Source organism: Uranotaenia lowii, chromosome 3, assembly GCF_029784155.1.
Source record: "Uranotaenia lowii strain MFRU-FL chromosome 3, ASM2978415v1, whole genome shotgun sequence".
NCBI classification, from domain to species: domain Eukaryota; kingdom Metazoa; phylum Arthropoda; class Insecta; order Diptera; family Culicidae; genus Uranotaenia; species Uranotaenia lowii.
In genome coordinates, this window is record NC_073693.1 from 44541482 (window position 1) to 44566910 (window position 25429).

At 34.9% G+C, this 25429-nt stretch overlaps 1 protein-coding gene across 3 annotated transcripts in view; it reads right to left on the reverse strand.

The window, feature by feature from the left end:
- Positions 1-816: 816 nt before the first annotated feature.
- Positions 817-25429, reverse strand: part of LOC129756094 (G-protein coupled receptor 52) — a 60501-nt gene continuing 35888 nt past the window's right edge. For 2 of the 3 annotated variants that reach the window (XM_055752846.1, XM_055752847.1), the window contains exons 2-5: positions 20062-20344; positions 19843-19983; positions 9714-9972; positions 817-2257 (exon numbers count right to left, since the gene is read on the reverse strand). In XM_055752846.1, coding sequence (XP_055608821.1) covers positions 1681-2257; positions 9714-9972; positions 19843-19983; positions 20062-20080 — 996 coding nt within the window. In that variant the 5' untranslated portion in view covers positions 20081-20344 and the 3' untranslated portion in view covers positions 817-1680. The remainder of the gene's footprint in view (positions 2258-9713; positions 9973-19842; positions 19984-20061; positions 20345-25429) is intronic. The other variant, XM_055752848.1, reaches the window with a different exon arrangement.

The following is a 25429-nucleotide window of genomic DNA, read 5'->3' on the forward strand; positions in this document are numbered from 1 at the left end:
GAATTCCGATTCAGAATCAGAATTCAGATTCAGAATTCAGATTCAGAATTCATATTCAGAATTCAGAATTCAGATTCAGAATTCAGATTCAGAATTCAGATTCAGAATTCAGATTCAGAATTCAGATTCAGAATTCAGATTTAGAATTCAGATTTAGAATTCAGATTCAGAATTCAGATTCAGAATTCAGATTCAGAATTCAGATTCAGAATTCAGATTCAGAATTCAGATTCAGAATTCAGATTCAGATTCAGAATTCAGATTCAGGATTCAGATTCAGAATTCAGAATTCAGATTCAGAATTCAGATTCAGAATTCAGATTCAGAATTCAGATTCAGAATTCAGATTCAGAATTCAGATTCAGAATTCAGATTCAGAATTCAGATTCAGAATTCAGATTCAGAATTCAGATTCAGAATTCAGATTCAGAATTCAGATTCAGAATTCAGATTCAGAATTCAGATTCAGAATTCAGATTCAGAATTCAGATTCAGAATTCAGATTCAGAATTCAGATTCAGAATTCAGATTCAGAATTCAGATTCAGAATTCAGATTCAGAATTCAGATTCAGAATTCAGATTCAGAATTCAGATTCAGAATTCAGATTCGGAATTCAGATTCAGAATTTAGATTCAGAATTCAGATTCAGAATTCAGAATTCAGATTCAGAATTCAGATTCGGAATTCAGATTCAGAATTCAGATTCAGAATTCAGATTCAGAATTCAGATTCAGAATTCAGATTCAGAATTCAGATTCAGAATTCAGATTCAGAATTCAGATTCAGAATTCAGATTCAGAATGCAGATTCCGGATTAGGGATTCAAAATTTTATTCAGAATCTATCGGTTTCTTCCTGTTTTTTTTTTTGCTACGAAACGATCTGACAATTAGTGGATCGGTGACCTGACTATATGTCCAATTGTTCTCAGAGATTTCGTTTCAGTTTTACTTTTAAATGAATAATTTATCAAAAGGTTGAAAGATTCGTTTTTTACTTTAACAAGTGAACGTAATACATCGACGACTTAAGCTTTTCGTTTTTACGTAGCTTTGAGTTTGTTTTCTTTAATTTTTTTTTCATTCGTTTGTATGTTTACATGTTAATAGCGAAAAATGATTGTTCTTGTGACTTTAGTGAGTTGTTGTTGCTTGTATTTTCTAAAATTCGCTTTTCGTGTTGCTGTCGCAGTAAGACGTTTTTTGTTTGATTTTTTTTCTTGTGTTGGTTTTTTTTGTCTGCAGCTATCATTGTTTTTTTTTCTGTTTTTATTCTAAGAGCGTACGTTTATTTTTAGTTGTTTTTTTTTAAAGATAATATGAACTTGTTTTTTGTTTGTTTTTTTTTTACTAAACGATACACTTGGATACAGGTTGGTTTTTGCTATAGGTTGTTTTTGTTATTATAGATTCTAGATAAAATTACGACATTTGTTTTAGTTAATTGAGTTTTGTTCTTGCTTTTCGACTTGTTTGTTGTTTTTGCTTTATCGATCCGGCATCGATCGTTTTGTTTTGGTTTTGCAGGAAGATTTGAATTTGGTTTGTTTTTCTTTTACTTTGTTTTGGAGCTTGTAGCACTGATGTTGTAGTTGTTGTTGATGTTTACTGAGCGCAGTTTCATTTGACGCTTGACGAAGGACTGGATTCCAGTTATATATTTTCGTTTGGGGAGCGACTTAGTCGTCTACGTCCAGGCCGATCAGCTCGGCCTGCATCCTGCCCTTGGTCTTGCAGCAGATGGTCAGGAACAGGAGCCGCACCAGGAGCCGGAACTGCTGGGACATCGTGGACATGATGATGATCTTCCAGAACGAGTTCAGGATGCCGAGCCAGACGGCGCCGAACTGGATCATCGGATGGTCGAACGGTTCCTCCGAGATCAGATCGTAGATCCGCAGTCCGATGTACGGACCCCACGACACCCAGAAGGAGAATACCAATGCAAAGGACATACAGTGGCTCGGATTGGCCAGATTCTCGGCCAGTGCCGTGGCGTACTCCTTATCATGGATCGGTGCTCCCGATCGCACTTTACGCATCATTGTAAAAATATAACCATAGTTGTAAACGATCGAGATTACACTCGGCCCCAGGACCAGGATTGCCAGCGTTGCACTATAGGCGGCCATGTTGCCCCACTCGAGCATGCAGATGTGGGTGGATTTGTCGTAGATGGCCTTGTTGTAGCCAAGCAACGGTGGACAGCATAGCATAGCGGCCGAGATCCACGTGAACGCCATCCAGCATTGGCATCTGTGTGTGTTTGTTGTTTTGGTTGTTGGTTGATTGCGTGTGTGCGTGTTGGAGTTGCCAGTGTTGCCATTTGGATGGTTTTATTTTGTTTTGGTTAGGGGTAAGAGTGTTGGTGTTTGTTATGATGCGTTTACATTCGAGAATCGTGTTGAAGGCAGTGTTGCCGAGTTGTCGGTTTTGTTTGTGTTGTTATATTTATGTATGTTTTGTTTGATTATTTTGGTATTGTACGGGTACGTGGGGCAGTATCGATCATCGGAGCGTTTCGACGATTAAGTTTTTTGAGAGAGGAAAAATAGAAAAAAAATCCAACGTTAGCTTCTGTTCTCACACTTTAAATTTTTTCAGTAATAATCTGTTCCGAAATTTGTACACAGAAATCCGAAAGCCGGGTCGTGAAACCTAACAGTTTTTTATTGTGATTAATACCATTAAAGCTCGGACTCATCCAAGACTGGGAAGCGTCCGAAATTCTTTCAGCTACGAAACAGTTTTTAATGAACCATTAATCACTGACAGTTGGAAGAAACTTGTACCGTGATAGGGCGTCAACGTCAAAAAAAAATTTGCATTTTGTACAGATATTTGGAAAAAAAAATCTAAAAAACCTACTGATTGAAGAAAAACCTTAAATTCTAGGAATGAAACTGTTCAAAATTAGTGACAAAAACAAATTGCTATCTTACAAGTGCTTCAACGAAGAAAAAATAGAAATTTCCAAATTTGAATGCAAAACCTTAAAAAACAAGATGGCGGCCGTTTGTTCCGTTTGACGGTTTCTCGCGGTGACCGCCATCTTGTTTTTTCTTCCAAATCCCACAACAAAAAAAACTTGAATTCGAACAAAATTAAAAAAAAACAACCAAAAAAACGTCGACGTCCTATCACAGCTTCGGTCTCGATTCCAATGTGCTGGCAAAGCCGCGGCTTTCAGGTTTCGATTTAGCGTTCTTTTTTTTTTTGGTTTCTTAAACGACTCAATAAGTATGAAGTAATTTTTTTGTTGTTGCTGATTTATCTCGTGAGAAGTAGTAAATCGGATAAGAGAGGAAGTAAGCAGAGGTGCACAAAAACGAGAGAGATAGAGAGGGATTGTTCGAAGTACAATTTGAACTCTTTCAAAAGGGGGAAAAACCGGGAAAAGTTCTACTCTACAAAGTGTGAAGTGTTTTTTGGTTTGTAAGTTTGTTGTTACACAATTCTACTCGATTGAGACGTTCAGGTTTTCGGATATTTCAAAACAATTATTTACAAAAGATCCACATTTTTCAATCAAAATTTTAAATTTCTTCACACAACCTGAACGAATCTTCAATTCTACTGAAGCTGGGAATGTTAAAATTACTAGTACTACAAGACGGGAATACAATTTTAAACTACTGATAAATCGTCTAAGAAAGGTAAAAAACTTTTTAAATAGAGTCAATTTTTAAGAAAATATTTTTTTTAAAAGGGAACTATCGAGATTTGTTAAATACATATGATCTTGTTCTTCTCGAGTTAAACATGCAGAATTAATCGGAATTTCATTGTTTGTTAAAATTTTAACATTTATGGATTGTCATTTCGGTCATTTTATTGAATGTTAATTCATAACTTATTCTGTAAAATTCTTCAATTTGTAAATCCCATTCAATTTCAGTCTTTTGAGTCATTTTTTGAAATTTTCAATAAATTCTCTGATTTTCCTTACAATTTTATATAATTTTTCATGCCTTCTTTCATTTGTTTCTATTCTAGAGTTGTCATTTTTGTCATTTTTGTATTTTTTGTCATTTTTGTCATTTTTGTCATTTTTGTCATTTTTATCATTTTTGTCATTTTTGTCATTTTTGTCATTTTTGTCATTTTTGTCATTTTTGTCATTTTTGTCATTTTTGTCATTTTTGTCATTTTTGTCATTTTTGTCATTTTTGTCATTTTTGTCATTTTTGTCATTTTTGTCATTTTTGTCATTTTTGTCATTTTTGTCATTTTTGTCATTTTTGTCATTTTTGTCATTTTTGTCATTTTTGTCATTTTTGTCATTTTTGTCATTTTTGTCATTTTTGTCATTTTTGTCATTTTTGTCATTTTTGTCATTTTTAACATTTTTGTCATTTTTGTCATTTTTGTCATTTTTGTCATTTTTGTCATTTTTGTCATTTTTGTCATTTTTGTCATTTTTGTCATTTTTGTCATTTTTGTCATTTTTGTCATTTTTGTCATTTTTGTCATTTTTGTCATTTTTGTCATTTTTGTCATTTTTGTCATTTTTGTCATTTTTGTCATTTTTGTCATTTTTGTCATTTTTGTCATTTTTGTCATTTTTGTCATTTTTGTCATTTTTGTCATTTTTGTCATTTTTGTCATTTTTGTCATTTTTGTCATTTTTGTCATTTTTGTCATTTTTGTCATTTTTGTCATTTTTGTCATTTTTGTCATTTTTGTCATTTTTGTCATTTTTGTCATTTTTGTCATTTTTGTCATTTTTGTCATTTTTGTCATTTTTGTCATTTTTGTCATTTTTGTCATTTTTGTCATTTTTGTCATTTTTGTCATTTTTGTCATTTTTGTCATTTTTGTAATTTTTGTCATTTTTGTCATTTTTGTCATTTTTGTCATTTTTGTCATTTTTGTCATTTTTGTCATTTTTGTCATTTTTGTCATTTTTGTCATTTTTGCCATTTTTGTCATTTTTGTCATTTTTGTCATTTTTGTCATTTTTGTCATTTTTGTCATTTTTGTCATTTTTGTCATTTTTGTCATTTTTGTCATTTTTGTCATTTTTGTCATTTTTGTCATTTTTGTTATTTTTGTCATTTTTGTTATTTTTGTCATTTTTGTTATTTTTGACATTTTTGTCATTTTTGTCATTTTTGTCATTTTTGTCATTTTTGTCATTTTTGTCATTTTTGTCATTTTTGTCATTTTTGTCATTTTTGTCATTTTTTTCATTTTTGTCATTTTTGTCATTTTTGTCATTTTTGTCATTTTTGTCATTTTTGTCATTTTTGTCATTTTTGTCATTTTTGTCATTTTTGTCATTTTTGTCATTTTTGTCATTTTTGTCATTTTTGTCATTTTTGTCATTTTTGTCATTTTTGTCATTTTTGTCATTTTTGTCATTTTTGTCATTTTTGTCATTTTTGTCATTTTTGTCATTTTTGTCATTTTTGTCATTTTTGTCATTTTTGTCATTTTTGTCATTTTTGTCATTTTTGTCATTTTTGTCATTTTTGTCATTTTTGTCATTTTTGTCATTTTTGTCATTTTTGTCATTTTTGCCATTTTTGTCATTTTTGTCATTTTTGTCATTTTTGTCATTTTTGTCATTTTTGTCATTTTTGTCATTTTTGTCATTTTTGTCATTTTTGTCATTTTTGTCATTTTTGTCATTTTTGTCATTTTTGTCATTTTTGTCATTTTTGTCATTTTTGTCATTTTTGTCATTTTTGTCATTTTTGTCATTTTTGTCATTTTTGTCATTTTTGTCATTTTTGTCATTTTTGTCATTTTTGTCATTTTTGTCATTTTTGTCATTTTTGTCATTTTTGTCATTTTTGTCATTTTTGTCATTTTTGTCATTTTTGTCATTTTTGTCATTTTTGTCATTTTTGTCATTTTTGTCATTTTTGTCATTTTTGTCATTTTTGTCATTTTTGTCATTTTTGTCATTTTTGTCATTTTTGTCATTTTTGTCATTTTTGTCATTTTTGTCATTTTTGTCATTTTTGTCATTTTTGTAATTTTTGTCATTTTTGTAATTTTTGTAATTTTTGTCATTTTTGTCATTTTTGTCATTTTTGTCATTTATGTCATTAGTGTCATTTATGTCATTTTTGTCATTTTTGTCATTTTTGTCATTTTTGTCATTTTTGTCATTTTTGTCATTTTTGTCATTTTTGTCATTTTTGTCATTTTTGTCATTTTTGTCATTTTTGTCATTTTTGTCATTTTTGTCATTTTTGTCATTTTTGTCATTTTTGTCATTTTTGTCATTTTTGTCATTTTTGTCATTTTTGTCATTTTTGTCATTTTTGTCATTTTTGTCATTTTTGTCATTTTTGTCATTTTTGTCATTTTTGTCATTTTTGTCATTTTTGTCATTTTTGTCATTTTTGTCATTTTTGTCATTTTTGTCATTTTTGTCATTTTTGTCATTTTTGTCATTTTTGTCATTTTTGTCATTTTTGTCATTTTTGTCATTTTTGTCATTTTTGTCATTTTTGTCATTTTTGTCATTTTTGTCATTTTTGTCATTTTTGTCATTTTTGTCATTTTTGTCATTTTTGTCATTTTTGTCATTTTTGTCATTTTTGTCATTTTTGTCATTTTTGTCATTTTTGTCATTTTTGTCAGTTTTGTCATTTTTGTCATTTTTGTCATTTTTGTCATTTTTGTCATTTTTGTCATTTTTGTCATTTTTGTCATTTTTGTCATTTTTGTCATTTTTGTCATTTTTGTCATTTTTGTCATTTTTGTCATTTTTGTCATTTTTGTCATTTTTGTCATTTTTGTCATTTTTGTCATTTTTGTCATTTTTGTCATTTTTGTCATTTTTGTCATTTTTGTAATTTTTCTCAGTTTTTATTTTGTCTTGTTTTGTTTTGTTTCTTTAAATATTTTTCCTTTATTTCTTTTTTACTGTTTTTTTTTATCATACTTTTCTTTGATTTTATCATTTATTTATTTTTTATTTTCTTCTTTCTTGTTTTATCCTGTTTTTTTTTTTTTAAATTTTGGATGTTTTTTTTTCATTTCTTTAATTTTTTCTCCGTTTGATTTTCAATGTTTCTTTTTTTGGTTTCGTGTTTCCTATTAATTTTTCCCTTCGTTTCATTTTCGTTACTATTTTATCTTTATGATTTCTTTTTGCTTATGTTTTGCCCTTTCTCAATTATGTTCTTTCTTTTTTTTAATTTCCCATTTTTGTGTATGCAACTGTTGAATTTTTTATTTTTGTTTTTCGACTATTTCTTTTATGTTATTTTCCTTTTAAGTAATTTATTCCATTTTCTTTCATTACAATTTTTGGTTTTCATTTGTAAGATTTTTCCTCTTTTTCTAATTATATTTTATTGTTTTTGTTTTGCTATTTCTTTTCTTATTGTTTCAATTTCTTCTTATTTGCTATATACAGTTTTTTTTTAAAAAAATCTTTATCATTTCTTTTTTTCATAGTTCGGAAATCTGTTTTTTCTGAATTCTTATACCTGATTTCCAATTTCTTATTTTCATTTCTTATTTCTGATGTCTGATTTCTGATTTATGATTTCTGATTTCTGATTTCTGATTTCTGATTTCTGATTTCTGATTTCTGATTTCTGATTTCTGATTTCTGATTTCTGGTTTCTGATTTCTGATTTCTGATTTCTGATTTCTGATTTCTGATTTCTGATTTCTGATTTCTGATTTCCGATTTCTGATTTCCGATTTCAGATTTCAGATTTCTGATTTCTGATTTCTGATTTCTGATTTCTGATTTTTGATTTCTGATTTCTGATTTCTGATTTCTGATTTCTGATTCCTGATTTGTGATTTTTGGTTTCTTATTGCTTATTTCTGATTTCTGATAGCTGGTTTCTGATTTCAATTTTTTTTATTTCTGATTTATGATTTCTTCTTCTTCTTTCTTATTTCTGATTTCTGATTTTTTATTTCTGATTTCTGATTTCTGATTTCTGATTTGGGATATCTGTTTTCTGATTTCAGGTTTCCGATTTCTGATTTCTGACATCTGACTTCTGATTTCTGATTTCTGATTTCTGATTTCTGATTTCTGATTTCTGATTTCTGATTTCTGATTTCTTCTTCTTTTTTCTTTTCTCTGACTTCTTTTTACTGATTTCTGATTTCTGGTTTTTTATTTCTGATTTGTGATTATTGATTTCTGATTTCTGATTCCTGATTTCTGATGTCTGATTTCTGATGTCTGATTTCTGATTTCTGATTTCTGATTTCAGATTTCAGATTTCTGATTTCTTATTTCTTATGTCTTATTTCTGATTTCTGATTTCTTATTTCTTATATCTGATTTCTGATTTCTTATATCTGATTTCTGATTTTATTTATGATTTTATGCTTTTATTTCTTCTTACTCATGCCATCTAATCGGGATGATTGCTCGTAAATGGTTTTAGCATTTAGTGCATAGCTGTTAGTCATTGATCAGCACATACTTTTTATTTACAGTTATTTACAATCGTTGGATAATCAACTGAAAATATTAACAAATCAAAGCTTTTACGGGATCAAGAGTAAAAGTACAGATAAAGTACGATCAATAAAAAAAATACATTGTTTACGAAAGAATAAAAGTCGGTGGGTAAAGTTTCAATTCGATCTATATCCTAGACAATATTAATATAAGAGTAACATAATTGAACTAAAATGGCAAACCTTCCATTCCTATAACATTTTTTTTTTCATTTTCGAGACAGAAGAAGAAGAACAGAGGATTAGAGGCACACGCACACATCACAGAAAACACAAACACATCGATTCCGTTTGTTTTATTTTTTGGTTTGTTTGTTTGATTTCGTAAATTGGGAACAACAACAACAGGAACAGGAAAATTAAAGTTGAACAAATACGACGAGTAGAAAATGAAAAAGAAAAAAATGAAGAAAAAACTTGTTTAGAACATTTGAAAAAAACTTATTGAAAAGTGGAAAATGTTATTTGTTGAATTTGTGATGTTTGTTTTCGTATCACTAAAGAGACATTAAACGTGCAAAACATGAGATTTGAGGACAACAACCATGCAAATCGAATTAAATCTCCTGTTTTGCTGTTTTTTTTAGCTAGGTCATTCTCACACAAAGGTGTTAACTCTACGGTATCTGTACATTTGTTGTTTGAGTGGCAAAATACATGGGCACACACACATTTAATTCGGGTGCAGGATTCCGAGGTTTTGATTTGTTGATTGACTCTATTGGTTTGGAAGCTGCCTTAGCTATAAACATTGTACATTTACAGACACACATACACATACATTAGGAATGACAATGACTAGAATCCGTATGCGCCGGATGGTTTCGGTTTATGGGGGTGGTTTGGTTGATTATAATTGTTTTTTGTATTTCATTGCAATACTGTTTTTTTTGATAGGGAAAAAGGTTACGGAATACCAATTAGCAGAGTTGATCTGTTAGAATACACCAAATACAGGACAGTTAGAGTTCGCTGGTTTGGGAATGGAGGGATCCCAGTAAGCCACACAGTTCTCGTTCCAGTGACTACTTTATCGACTTGCGAAAATTTGTTTATTGCGGTACGGAAATGGCTTACGGGGCGACTTCCAAACTCCACCTCCAACGACGACAAAAAGGTTTTGAACTGAAGTAAAATTGTATATCCTGGAGCAGATGTCTATTTGGGTTTATTTGATTGTACTTTTGGATCTTCAAACACGGATTAGTTTCGCAAATGAATCGGAGGCGCGGGGGCGAAGCAAACAACACCCATTTACCTTGTCTTGGTTTGTATGGTTTCGTAACGGAGCGGTTTCCTAACTGCCAGATAGCGGTCGACCGAGATCCACATGAAGGTGTAGACCGAGATCGACCAGAGCGTGACCTCGAGGTAGCCGGCGAAGCGACACAGCACATCGCCGTACACCCAGTCGCCGTAGAAGGCCGGATACACGGACAGCGGGACGACGCACAGACCGCATAGTAGATCGGCAACGCCCAGCGAGAGCAGGTAGTAGTTTATAACCTCATGGGGTCCTGAAAAAAATAAATACAAAAGCTTAGTGATTTGTGAAATTTAATTTGTTTCAAGAGTTGTGTAAGAAAATGACAAATGTTTTTTTTAATGTAATATCTCGTATAGTTAAGCAAAAGTCCATAAAACTTTTTTTTCTTGACTATAGACTGTTCAGAATTGCGACAACTTCGACGCGAAAAAAATGCATGTTTACGTAGGCTTCGGAAAAATCGAACGGTTGACTCTCAACAACAGTTCAAAGCAGCAAGCACAGCCTACCGCAGACTCAATGCATTACTGTACAAACACCACTTTCGGCGTGTACAATCTGGTTTACGTAAGAACCCTCAAAGTTTCTGGACTTTCGTAAATTCGAAACGAAAATCGAGCTCCCTACCTACCTCAGTCTTTTACAACGATGCTGTTGCTGATTCTCCAGACACGTGTTGCAATTTATTTGCTGAGCATTTTCGGGCGGTCTTTCTGGACACTGTCTCTTCCGAAACTGAGTGCTCTAATGCCACGTTTCACGTCTCGGCGGATTCTATAGATTTCAACACCTTCGAGATAGATCAAAGGCTCATCGAAAATGCCGCAAGGAAACTGAAAAGCTCTTTTGCTCCTTCACCTGATGGAATTCCGGCTGTTATTTACAGTCCATGCATCGAAGCTCTCTCGTTGCCGCTAGCCCAAATCTATAACCGATCATTTCAACAACGTAAATTCCCGGACTATTGGAAAAATTCCTTCATGTTTCCTGTCTTCAAAAATGGCGAACGACGAAATGTGAAGCAATATCGAGGCATTACGAGTTTATCGGCAGGATCCAAGCTTTTCGAAATTGTTGTAAGTCAAGCCCTCTTACGCGCTTCCTCACATTATATTGCCGCTGAACAGCGTGGGTTTATGCCTGGCAGATCGGTGAGTACCAATCTTTTAGAGTACACTTCGTTTTGTCTGAACCAAATGGAAAGAAAAAAACGGGTCGATGCTATATAGGGGAGGAGCGGGCTATATGCGCCTATTAAGCAGAATACTAATTTAATCAAATATTTCATCGAATATGTGTACAAAAACTACATACACATGAGCAGACATCTGTTTTCTATATATTGGAGTAATTTTTTTGTTGAAATCTCCTTCCGTTTTTGAGAAATTGATTTTATTATAACTGTTGTCAAAATTGCCGAACCTCAAACCGTGCGGGCTAAATGCGCCTATTTATGATTAAGGTAAAATTTCTGTTTCTTTTGCAATACTTCCGTATAATTTCATTGGAAATGCTAGAAACTGATAACTTTCATACGACAGAGCTGAAGTTTTATAAAAATCTATGTCTTTTATAACTTTATGGAATATACAAAATTTAGGATTGCCATCATATGGAGGAATTTTATTCCTAAGATAAATTTTATCAAATCTATTTTTAAATCTTCAATTTGCTCTTAAGATGTTAATTAGAGCTTAGATTTGAAGTTTTAATGATAAAAATCATATATTTATTCTATTTAACCTGTTATTTAAGGGTAGTGGCATTTTACAAACATGATGGGGGCATACAAAAACACTCTCTTATTCCACTTTCCCATCATTAAGAAACCATCATAAAAGCTTAAACTTGTTTTACTTTTATGGTTGATTTGAACAAGGAACAAAAACCACCCAACTTTTTGTTTTGAGCTTCTTTACGTATAATTTTTAAAAGTCAAAATATTACATCAAAAGGTGTCAAAACCTTGTATGAATTTTTAAATTTTGTTGAGTTGGTTTATTCAAAAAATTCTTTCTTGCCTTATGTTCTACGCGTATCACCCTCGAAATGCATTGATTTTATATGTTGTCTTCTCAGCCATTTCGTCAAACGGCCGTAGGGTCATTTAACCCGATAGGCCCATTTAGGAAACCTTTCCCCTACACCGATATCAAAGCGGCATTCGATACGATTGATCACGGAATCTTACTCGCTAAGCTAGCTAAGCTAGGTATTCATGACAACATGATCTCTTGGTTGAAATCATTCCTCACTGAGCGGTGTATTAGGATTAAATTTGGTGATAGCATATCATTTCCATTTACTAACCGATCTGGCGTGCCGCAAGGGAGCAATTTGGAACCTTTACTGTTTGTTCTGTTTTTCAACGACTTGATCCTTAGCTTGGAAATTGGAACCAAAATGGGATATGCTGATGATCTGAAACTATTCGTTCCAGTTGAATCCACTGTCGATTGTGCACACCTTCAATCTTTACTAGATCACTTTAGTGAATGGAGTAGACTTAATAAGCTATCAGTCAGCGTCTCCAAGTGCTCCGTTATAACATTCCATAGAAAGAAAACGCCAATTTTTATGATTATAACATCGATAACCAGCGCCTTGACAGGGTATTTGAAGTTGACGACCTTGGAGTTATCCTCGATGCTCAGCTTACGTTCGATAGTCAACGAACTTCAGTTATAAGAAAGGCGAATCGTCAGCTTGGCTTCATCTCCAAAGTAGCACGAGAGTTCAGAGACCCATTGTGCTTGAAGTCACTCTACTGCGCACTTGTCCGGTCAGTCACAGAACATGCTGCAATTGTTTGGGCTCCCTATCAGTTATGTTGGATTTTGCGAATCGAGCGTGTACAAAAGCGTTTCGTTAGATTCGCTCAACGACATCTACCCTGGCGTAATCCTGAAAACCTTCCCGCATATTCCGACCGGTGCCAGCTTCTGGGATTAGAAACATTGGAACGCTGCCGAAAAACTCAACAGGCATCATTCATCACAAAAATACTGAATGGAGAAATTCAGTCGCCAAACCTGCTAGGAATGATCAACTTTAATGCTCCTTCGAGGACTTTACGTCATCACTCTTTGCTATCGAATCGAACCCACCGAACATCTTACGGCCATAATGAACCAGTGAGTGCAATGATGCGTACGTTCCAGATTGCTAAGCATCTACATCAATTGGGGGAGCCATCTAGCCGATTCATCAACCGAGTACGCCAGTCTTCATTGTTTCGTGTTATCAAATTGTTTTGTATAGATCTTTAGTATGGATAATTCATTAAAACAAAATGTTCGATGAATAAAACTTAGTAATAATAATAATAATAAGCACACTTTCAAGATAGAAAAATATATGATGCATTAAATTGTATTTAATTTATTTGGCCCACTGTATCATTATTTGTGCCCTACCCAACACTGTATCATTATTTGATGAAAAATTCCTCAAACATGACTCATAAGCTTTTGCACAGTTGCATTCCCCACTTTTGGCCATTCATTTTTAAATTTTCCGATGTCTTCAGCTGTTTTCATGTATTTTTGTAGCCCAAAAAGTCTCGATTAGCCGTACCTCGGGGCAATTCGGCGGATTCATGTTTTTGGCACAAAACAGACGTTTTTGCTTTTGCACCACCCTAGTGTGTTTTTTCCGTAATGATATGATGCCAAATCGGGCCAAAATATTACGGGTCTATCATGCTGCTTGATCATCGGCCATAAACGCTTCTGGAGGCATTCCTTGATATCTAGAGTTTTTTTTGATTAAGTTGTATGAGCCACCTGATGTGTTTCGAGAAAATCGATGTTGAAGTTTTCGAACACATTTTTAATTCTATTATTTTTAACATCTGCAAAGATGGTATGGAAATGTTGTATAAGATGCAGAAAATAATGAAGAATATGCTTACGTATCCGAAATGGTAATTAGTTTAGATTATTCCACTTAAGATGTTTTTACGACTATATGCATTTCCTATTTGGCGCTAACGTCGTTTCGCCACCTCATCAAATTTATCATTTAATATTATTGTGGTTACCTGTTACTTCGTTATACCCTTTAAAATCGCTTGTAGTACTGTCTGTAAATGCAACAGGAAGCAGAAGTGGTATTTGGAGGTACCCGTTTAGTGCCTGGAATCGGCACCTCGGGTGAATGTTCATCAGATATGTTTTAAGTAGACTGGACATTGCTGGCTACCTGTTCTGACTCCAATGACCGTCCAAGGGGTGCAGCATTCGAAGCTTTTAGTTATTTTGGCTGTCTCTGTAGTGAAAAATTATGAAGGTAATAAGTTTCACAATTTGAAGGAACGTTGGTTGAACTTATTTAGGCACTTATTAAAGACATGTCTTCTATTGAGATGGCTGAAACCACTCACACTATCGATTTCTTTTGAATTTCAGAATGTTTAACACTTTTAACGAAGCATTTTTTAGGGAAATGCATAATGTCACAAAAGCCATCACGCCGAACTTTTATTTCGCGACCTTTGTTTTGCACGCTAATCCATGTGTAGTGCAAAACGTCGCAAAAACCAAATTACACTCGAAAATGAGAAAGTCATCATACGTCCTAAATTCAAATCATTTTGTAAAATTTATTCATTGATCAAATGAAACCAATTTTTTACCAAAGATGAAGTACATGCTTATCAATCGTTTGCAGTAAATAACTCAGTTTTTTTTATATTGGTTCATACGACCTAATCAAAACAAACTCTAGATATAGTTCTGGGTGTTCATTGTTTCCGATATGACATACGGGCTAGATATTTTGTAGGATTCGCAAATTGCGTGCCACGGCATCACCTTCTTGCCCAAATATTCGGTGAAAATGGCCTTCTCCGTTTCGGGGATATCCCTGTCTTTGCATAAATACAGAGAAGTATTGCGACCCAGGAAGAGTTTTATAGTTCAATTTCACATACGTTTCATCGTCCATGATAATGCACCCAGAATTTTTGCAAAATATTGAATCATACTCTTGGTTTGATAGAAGCAGCTTGATTTCGGTTCATCTTCAAATGTACAATGTTCACCATATTTTTCAATAGCTGTCCGTACCATATCGACGCTCACATCCTCTTCTTTGGCAATTTTTTTCAATGAGATTCCACTTACAGTACACCACTTGTGCACGATACTTTTTCTCGTCTCCGGAGTAAGACCACGCATTTTGAAATATAATCACAAACTAAATGTTTTTTTTTATGTTATCATGTACAGAAATGTGTAAACAAATTTACAACTAATCTGCTCTGTACACTTATCCATCTTGAAAGTCTTCAGATTTGTTTTCAAAAATGGCTTTGTCATGGTGTCATCGACCTTCAACTGCGGCACTAGACAACCCTTATGATGTTTCTGGTTGTAGTGTATCAACTAAGCACAATAAAAGACGAGCGATGTCTAATAACTAAGATGTGTTTTATTCGAACGTCAACTTAAGAATGAATAATATTGAGCACTGCACGTTTTATTTATACTCCGCTCTGCTGTTGCTGTTCTCTCGTGTTATCGTCGATTATGTCATATACCCTCTTCGCACGGCCGGTCAGCATCCTAATTGCTTTGTTGTAGCTGGTACACTACACTGGTCATCAAATCACCAGAGAAATGAAGGACTACAAACAAAACAACATGATTTGAGCACGGGGATGCATTTATCTTCAACCCGTGTGGAGCACATCTCTCAGATTTAAGCTTTTTTCTCAGATTTGAGCTTTCATCTCCAATGCTCTTAAGGCAAAAAAGCTTGAATCTAAGGAAAAAAGCTTAAAATTGAGATTCACTAACACTTAGCAAAAAGATTTTGGTCACACAATACATATAAAAATCCTGTATCATTGTTATAGAATCTGTGTGGAGTTATCTCTCAGATTTAAGCTGTTTTTGTCAGATTTAAGCTTTTTTCTCAGATTAAAGCTTTCATCTCCAATGCTCTCAAGGCAAAAAAAAGCTTAAATCTGAGGAAAAAAAAGCTAGATGTTGGTCAAAAGACACATAAACAAATCCTGTATCTTTGCAGGGGTCTGGATTTAAGCTACCTAGTTGGATCATAGTAGTCAAGTGAAGATGGTGGTCCACAAAGACCAATCCAGTCGGTGGAGCTACGCGCTGTTACACTCGGCTCTCTTGCTCGGGTCGGGTCGTATCGTACTCGGTGACTGACTGACCGACGCTCGTACACGCTGATGACGAATTGTCAAGTGTCGGTTTAATTCGTCCACACAGTACAGTTGCTACGATCAAAATGGCTTCAGACGATTCATTTAATGAAAGTTAAATGAGGGTGATCGTGTTAAGAGTAGGTGGAACAACTTCGGGCCCGTTTGTGGTGAGATCACCACTATTAGATACAGACTTGGTTTCGATATCGCTTTTCTTCGAGACTTATTTTAAGTGGTGGTAACGATTAGGGTGTTTCAAACAATGGAGACGGTTGCCACTTCCGATTCGACTCACTGGGATTGTCCTACGCGGAAAATACGGGACATAGGTGGATGGGTGCACGCAGCAACTGTAAATTCAATAACAACAACCACCAGGACTCTCATCTGCTGGGGTTCGATGATTTCGAAAGAAAAACGAGGAGTCCCTGAGAAACTTGTCTATCTCAACGAAGCACAGTACGAGGCATTTTCGTACAAGGACCTACACGACGCTGAATGCTGGAGTGAGACAGGGATGTACCTTATCACTGTATAAGTATGTATTATCAATGCAGTTGAAATCCAAAGTTTTCACGCTGGTGATTGACAAACTTGCCAACCAGCGACGATGAAAAATTCTTCAAACACCTCAGCAATCGGGAACCCTGAAAGAGCCTCCAGCAGCATGGGAGAGTCAATTCTCGACCCTTGAGATCCACCACGACTAAAGCACGTGCAGCTATTCGTTCAGCTCCGTTCTGGTAAAATGGGAACCAAACTGCAAATGCATAATCGAGAGTTGAGCGAACTATACTGCAATACAACAATGAATGAGTACATCATTAAAATAGATGACGAAAATTAACGGTCTCAAGTGGCTTCCTTGGGGTACAGCTATACAAACGGAGAATTGTCTTGAAAAGTAATTTCCAGTTTGCTCTGATAACCTTCATCCCGTTAAATAGGTTCGAAACCAGTCCAGTAGGGATCCACAGAATCCAGAGCGTTCGAGTTTAGCGAGAGCAATATCGTGATTTACAAGATTAAAGATAGCTGGTATCCCGTCCGGTCCCGTAGATGATGAATTTTCAAGCTCTGCTGTTGCCTTTAAAATGGCTGCGTCATCGAAGGGAATACCGTTTAAGGAAGAATTTAGAGGTATGTATGTATGTATGTTGGTATGTTGGTAATCCACCATGGGTGCACGGATTAACCGCAGTTTCTGCCAAAGTATGGGTTCACATACATTCCTTAGATAATTAGGTTCGACAAATCTCCAATGCAGCGCGCCACCATACCCGGACCCCATGGCTTCGTATGAACTGTTATGTGGTGAATGTATTGCGTGTGTTGATGTAGGTATATTTTGGAAGAACGAATAAATCAGGTGGGCTAGTCTACTTACAGGTATTCCGGCATCCGCGTATAAACCTGGCCAGCTGGCAACTGATTGAACATTCCAATTATATAGTCAGTTATATGATGAAACACATCTTACCTGTCGGCCCGCTTATGGGATTCGAATCCAAAAGTTTTTCTTGCCGATACCGGGAATCGAACCCAGTACGCCTGGCGTACCAATACCAGACTCGCGCAGCCTATCCACTAGACCACATCGGCGCTCGTTTAAGGAAGAATTTAGAGGTTGCGATATTTCTTACAGCCATACCAATTGCTCTGAGGAAATGGACCCAGTTGTGAAAACGCTAGAAAATTTCTCAGCAAAGAGATTGCATATTTTAAGATCGGTGTTCGCTGTGTAGCCGTTCTTTCCGCTGATTTTGGACGTACTTCTAGAAAGATCTCGGGTTGGTCTTAAAATTACGCTGTAGCCGGTGGAGATAGTTCTGGTAGCAACGCCTACTGCTTTTTTCGTACGCCGTGTTCAGCTTGCGGTATTCTTTCCTTTATGCAGAGAGACTTGTGCTTGCTGAAGTTTCGAAGAACACGGTTTTTTGCCGCCTTCAGTTGTCGCAGTTGATAAGTGACCCAGGGAACTCGTGGGTTGGAGGGTAAGCTACGTTTTGAAACATGGCGGTCGATTATGTAGTTCAGTATGTTTGAAAAAGTCGCAATGGCTGCATCCGGATTCTCCCATTCGATAGAATCGAGGACGAGGGAGATAGCTTCGTAGTCGACGTTTTTGAGGTCGAAGCGAGCGGTTTTCTCTAAGGGAGCGTTAATTCTAGTGACATCGAGTGAGACCACTAAAGCTGGGTGATGAGAAACAACTTTAACAAGAGGAGCAGGAGTCGGATTCCTGAAGCTTTCGTTTATGAAGCAGAGGCCTAGTATACGGCCGTTTTCGTTTTCAAAGCTGTTAATCTGGCGAAAAGTCGTGATCAAAGAGTCCCGGAAGATGTTGGAAGGAGTCGAGAAATAGGAGTGCATACTGGGAATAAATAGCCGCCATTGGAAGGGCAACCCAGGTCAGGCCAGGCCAGGAAGTTCAAGCCAGGCATGTTGAAATCACCGATAACAGGTATGTCATCTTCGGGAGAACGGATGTTCCACTTGTTCTAGGGATGTGCTTTTTGGGTGTGTCAAACAGTAGTTTGTGGTGTGGTCATTGTGTAATTTTTTTTCTCAATATCAATTTGATATCCAATCCAATCAATTCGTATCCAATTCGCATTTCCACCTAGGTCTCTTTGTAGTTTGGGGGGTGGAGACTTCTAGGGAGATTGAGATGGAAAAATGGTCGCTTCCGTTGGAATCATCTTATTTTTGAACTCAAGTTCCACGAAACAATAGTGAGGTCTAAGGCTGATGTGTTTCCAGTTGAGGGACAGAGTCGGGTAGCCACTGCAGTGAGCTATATAGGATAAAAAAAAATTGTTATGAACGAGACTTTCAATGAAAGATCCTTTTCTGTCGGTTTGTGTTGCACCCCATACTGTGGAATGCGCATTGAAGTCACCCATAATTAAAACCGGCTCTGGAAGTTGAGTTATTATATTTTCAAATTTCTGGAAAAAATCTGCGTACGGCTGTTTTGGTGAAATGTGAATCGAAACCACAGTGATTTCGACTGGAGATCTTAGACGGACAGCAACTACATTTAGGGTTGAAGTAATCGGTAAGGGTAAATAAGGAAATCCAATTTTTACGGCTAGTCAGGTTCCTTGCGAGCCCGAGTTGTGGTGGAGTTGGAGATGATAGCTTTTAATAGAATTTTCCTACAATTTTTCTGACGAAACGGTAAACCCTCGTTACCTCTTGGTCAGCTAGATCTTCCTGGATCTCTTCGTCACTGAGGCCGGCAACTTCTCTACAAGAGACCACTCGCTGGCAGGTATTGAGAGTTGGGTGTGGGACAATAATAATTTTGACCTCGTCAATCAGCTCAGAAAGTAGTTGTAGTTTTTTAGATTAGTCTTCCCCATTATTGATAGGATTTGCTCTCTCGATCCGCCCGACTCCACGGTCGATGGATTTTGAGACGACAAATGGGTTAGTGGGAAGCTTGAAATTTCCTCCTGCTCTCAGAATCAGCCATGTATTCCTTTTGGATCCATCCAGGTGATAAGGGCACCGCGGAAAAAACCTCCGAACGCGATGACTGACGCCGAGAGAATGAGTACCGTACCATTGATGAAAATTTGACGGTTGAGTGCGTTTGCTATTGTTGTCGTTGTCACATTCCTGAAACCCTTTCTTCGGTTACTCGAAACTGAATTGAATGTTATTGTTTTTTAAATTTGTTCTCATTAAAATCAAATGTATTGATTTAAACTAAATAGAAGTTAAAAACAATGGAAAAAGGGAAAAAAAAATTCGTATTTTGACTTTCCTAAAGAAACATTTAGTCTTCCAAATGTTTATTACTTTCACGATCGTTCATTAACTTTCGGATACTTTCAAACTCCTTATAATTTTTTTTGGAACTTATAATAAGACTTAGTTGCTTTTAAGTTTGCTTATTTGAAATGAATAAATTTCAATATAAATTCCTCTACTTACCCTTAAAGTTAAGATATGTGGCAACCACGATGAGATTGGCTACGATGATGGCGACCGCTAAGATGAGAATGATCGTTGCCTGTGTGAGTGCCTCCAGGGTTGAGCCGGATTGCAGGTGACTCAGCCCGTGCATCGTAACTCCTAAAAAGGAAAAAAAAGAGTAACAGAATATATAATTAATACTAATTCCAAAGTCTAGTTTGTGGAGCTTGAGATTACCGGAAACCATACCTCGCATCCGGTCATGACGTTTTGGCACCGGAAGAGAGCGAAGTTTTTGCTATGTCGGTGGTGGTGGTGGGCGTTTTGCGAATGTTTTTGTTTACTATTATACTAGTGGAAGCACTGCAGCGATTGGTGGATCGCAAGTGGTGAATCTTTAGGAGGGTTGCTTTCTCGAAACGCTTCTGATATCAACAACGGTCAACATCCATCAATATTCGACCAGATAGTTTGTTGATTTATCATGTCTGAATTTGTCTTCCTGCTGGTGTTTAGCGATCTGTAAGCGAAAATAAGAGAATAAATAATTATTTGGAATCGTGTTTGATATTAAGAAACAGTTAAGAAGGGAACCCATTTTCACATTGCTTTTAACTAATTGAAGAGGTTGAAAGCTGAGTTTCGGAGGAAATTTTCCTACTCTCTTTGAAAAGTAGACTTTAAGTAGACTACGCAAAGGTTCATGAGATCGAATCCCGGTCAAGGCATACATAGTACACTTTCTGTGGTCTGGTGGTTTTAGCATTTGTAAAATGCTAGCCATCATTACTTCGAAAGATGTATGCCTAGAGTTAAGGAAAGAAGATCTCTTCAAAGAAACATGAAGTTTCACTGAGATCCTATGTGTGTGTGTTCGTTTAAAAAAAAGGGATATTTCTATACCTCTTTTTATTGGTCATTTTTTTAATTTTTTTTTTCAAATTTTCAAACATTGAAAGATATATATTCAGTTGTAAAAAATTTATTGATCTTATATTCTCATATCAATAAATCTCATCCATGTATCTTCCCTCAACAGCCACTGAATGTACAATGTTTACCAGATGCTGTTCTATCTTAAACGTCTCCACGGTCCACCCAACTTAATGCAGCAAAGATGTTTCACAGTGTTGAAATTTATTTTCATATATCTGAAAACTCGGACCATGGAAAACTCGCCTGGGTGTTACAATTATTTATTGGTTGTGTTCCTACCGGTCGGTTGCAAAATATACTAGGAAATGCACTCTTGAACTAGAACCAGACCATAGAAGCAACCTTCTCAATTCATGGCCTTTCGCAAAACCACTCCGAAGCAAACAAACTTGACCTACTGCTGACAAAGCCAAAAAACCAAACGAAACAAAACAGAACAGCTGGTGCTGCAAATACTACATATTCAGACATAAAGTTTGGTCATGCACATCTGCACATCTGCAGTGCATTTACGTTTGAGATTGAAAAAAAATAAAAGGAAAAAAATTATATTCTTTTTACTCTCAAACTTAAAGTATGACGTTCGCAACTCTTGCAAGTATTTGATCATGAAAGAAAGTTTGCATTAGTTTAGTGAAAAAGGTACAGGCATCATTAAATCAAAATTTATAGTCAATGAAATCTGAAAATGTTTTAGATTTTTTTAGATAATTTTTATGTGAAGGAATCTAAAATCACAAAACCATGTAATTTGATTAGATTTCTTGCATTCAGATTTTTTTTGTTTCCTCAATATCTGCCGGACACTAATATAATCAAGTTAAAAGACAGACAGACAGAACAAGGTGCATGCTGATTAAAATTGTATCCCTACTGCGGCAAAAGTTGCCCCTCGAAGAAGAGGCGGTGGAAAAATGACCTTCCGGTTGAATTCAGTCGAGGTGAGAAAGAAGGATGGATGGGTTTACGTGCTGAGGAAAAAAAGTAACATGCTTATGAAGATGTTTGATGACAGGTGAACGTCCACAAGCGTTGGTTTATTTTTAATTTTCTGGGTGTTGGATTAAATAAATTTTAATCAAAATTATTGGGATGAATATCGAATTTATAGTTTGGCAAATTTCAACAAAATATTTCCATTTCTGAAAGAAGAAAGGACTTAAGGAAAAGAAGGCCGTGATTCATTGGCAACAAACGCGTATAATTTACTTTTCGTCTGGGAAATTTTAATTTTTGTATATTTTAGTGGTTAAATCGATTCAAAAAATTGAAATTTCGTGCTTCCAAAGTGTCGGTCAATCGTTAAAAGTGATCGTAAGGAAAGTAACATAGTCTGCATCGGTGAGATAAAGACTTTGAGCATCGTTTTCCTTAGGCGCTGTGTAGAGCAGGAATCCGTTAAGAGCTGATTAGAAAAATGGATCGATCAACGACTATCAGAGTCCAAAGACTATTTTGTGAATCCGTTCCATAACAATTATTATATGGGAGAGTGGGGAATCATGGGCCACTTTTTTTCGTTGTTCTATAACTTCTTTATTATAAAATATAAAATGAAAATAAAAAATGGTATGGTTTTCTACATTTTCAAGGTATCATAAGGTGTTTTTTAAATTTTTAATAAGTTATTTTCCCCAATTTCTGACTGTTTAAAAAAATTATATATTTTTTGAATTTTGAAAAAAAGGTGGGGAATCGTGGGCCACCAAATCCAAATTGACCAAATAATATGCAAAGTTTTTGAGTTGACCCAAAACTGTGATTTCCTAATTAATTTCGTTATTTTCAGATGATGAAATAAAAAAGAGGGCTGTGTATGATCGCATAGATTCCAAAACCTGGCTCGCGAACGTTTTGGCAAAATTTCTTATATAGGATGGACAAAATACTTTTCATAACTCTTCATTTGGCATAAGAAAACTTGGCAGATAGGTATTGTCAATTGCTTGAATTTTAAGACTTTTGCGAGGATCTAATTTGACAGATAAAAATCCCGCACTTACTAACACCATCACATTCTTCATATAAACTATCATATGCTAAAAGTTGAAAAGGGAGTATATGAAAAAGGACGAACATCAGAGTTCAGTTACTTCAAATTATTTCTACCAAAAAATCAACTTTCATACGCACCGTTGCCGTCTTTAACAAACTGCGCAGATTGCAGTTGCGCGCAGTAAAATCTGCTCAAAGACCTATACATAGACAGTGACACATATCGATATGCTTTACATCTTTGGATGAAATTTAATTAAAAACGATTGCGACTGGTGTGTCAGTAACAATAGTCAGTGAATCCTTAATTTTTTGGATATTTTTTTAGGTATTCGAAAAACGCCCGAATAATGATTTATTTGTTCCACTCACATTCTGGTACCGAAATTTACAGAAAGCATTCTGTTTTCTGTTCGTTTTTATCATTTGTTGATTAGTCAATTTTCATTATTAAATTCTTTGGATCGCATTTCATAATAATTTTCACCGAAACAATAACGATTATGCCGTTTGGAAATGTGATTCAAAAATCAGAAGCGAGCAACGGCTGATTTGAAAAACTGACACGGGTTGTCTATGTGTGCGTCAGTGCGAAAATATTTCTGCGTTGAAATTATTTGCACAGAAGTCTGAATAGGTGCAATTTCCGCAATAAAACGTATTTTAAATTCTGAATGTGTATAAAAACATTAAAATATTAGTGATTCAAGATGTGTGGCCCATGATTCCCCACAAGCTGTGATTTGCAAATTGGTAGCGTTTGTGTGACTTATTAATGTTTCATCAAAAATTCCTTTTCCACTTGAAAGATCTTGACAAAACTAAGATCATAAGCGTATGAGCATATTTTTGTTATGCACTTCAGGTTCCCCATCGATGAAATTAGCTGGTGGTGCTGGTGTTAATGTAAGTAATTTTTCTAACTTTTTTTAGCTTGATAGATAAAAGAAGCATATAATGCGTATTTCAGTCAACAACATATAGAAGTATATGCTCACACAAAGCGACGACGATGACAGTTGGTTTGAGATTTTTATCTCAACACACATCTGAGATATTAAAAGCCCACGTTTCCCCATGGCCCATGATACCCCACTCTTCCCTACGTAAATTCGAAGAATGAATGTTTTCTGGAAATTTCTTATGGAAATCTTCAAATTTTCAATATACTTGAGTATCTCAGATTTTCAAGAACAGTTTGCTGAAAAAGGGTCTTCCAAAACGTAGTCCCTTCAATCAAATGATTTTGAATGATTTTCATTTTTTTGTGTTTATGAAATCTATTTTTTATTTCTGATAGCTTTTCTGGCGTTTGATGGCGTTTATTTTATGATTTTTACTTCTTTGTGACCCACGTTTGCGTGTTTGAAAACTTTGGGAAGTGGCGCGATTAGAAAAAAAAATCTGCGATAGTAGGGCAAACGCATTTATCAATAAGGTTGAAGTAGGGAAATGAGCTTACAAAGCAATTTTTGTTTCCGTTATTAGTACCTTAAAACGGGGTAAGATTGATCACTTTTTTTTCAATATTTTTCGATTATATTTTCTGTTAAGGGGAATTTGGCATGTTTTATATTTTTAAAACCAGTACTGGACTCCCATAAACGTAAAACATGGTTGCAGAAATTTATTAGACAACGTTATTGAAAATCGATTTTGTCTTTGTTCAGAATTTGATGCTTTAGGGCAACATTGATCAGTCTCTATTTTAACGGTTTTAACGAGTTTTTTTTATCATAAACGATACAAAACATCTTTTTAATATTTACCAATGCTAGTTTATCAATTACTAAGGAAGTTGGAACAGACGTAAATGGTATGAAAATAACTCTACAAAAGTGAACACAACACTTTCGGTGGTTCAAAGATACTAAATTTGTAACTTTTGGTCCAGTGAATTCTGAGATATAGAATGCTGAATTTCGGTGTTTTTTGGTTTATATTTATTCGCAATTAAAAAAACAGCATCGCGTTCCTTAATGTGTTAAGGCCGAACAAAATTAAAAATCGAAGGATGGAAAATGATGCTGCATAAATTAAAAGGCAATTTTTTTTTCATTACTTATAAAATTTTAACAAAAAAAAATTTATTCAATTCCCTAGGCCCTCGCACTATTCCCCTTAAATTTTTCCTTCAAACTTTACCTTTTTATAGGGTTTCTAGCCTTTTGTCCTAGACTGACTTACTCTGAAAATATCCTAATTTTTGTAAATCAAAAATTTACATAAAAATACAACAAAAACTACACCCAAACTATACATTTACTAAGGTAAAAAGTTGATTTCTCACATAAATCAACCGGCTGCTTCTTTGATTTCATCAGGAAGGGTGTTTGTTTGCGAACCTTCGAAAAAAAGGTACCGTCAACTGGGGCAACATGCAACAATTTTCAACTTCAGTGGCTTCTAAAATCTTAATGCCTACAGATAATCATACCTCTTGTACATCAAAAGTTTAGGTTGATGGAACACCAAATTGACGAAGCCTGAGAAATTATTGGTTTAGTTATTTTGAAATTTTCAAAAACATGCGATTTTCACCCTACTAAGAAAAAGGGGTAAGTTGCAACAAACTCTGTTATTTATGAAAAATCAAATGAAAACGAATGAAAATTTATATCTTTTATAGAATTTCACGTTTAACTTTCAATTTTTACTTCCTTTGCTATTCAAT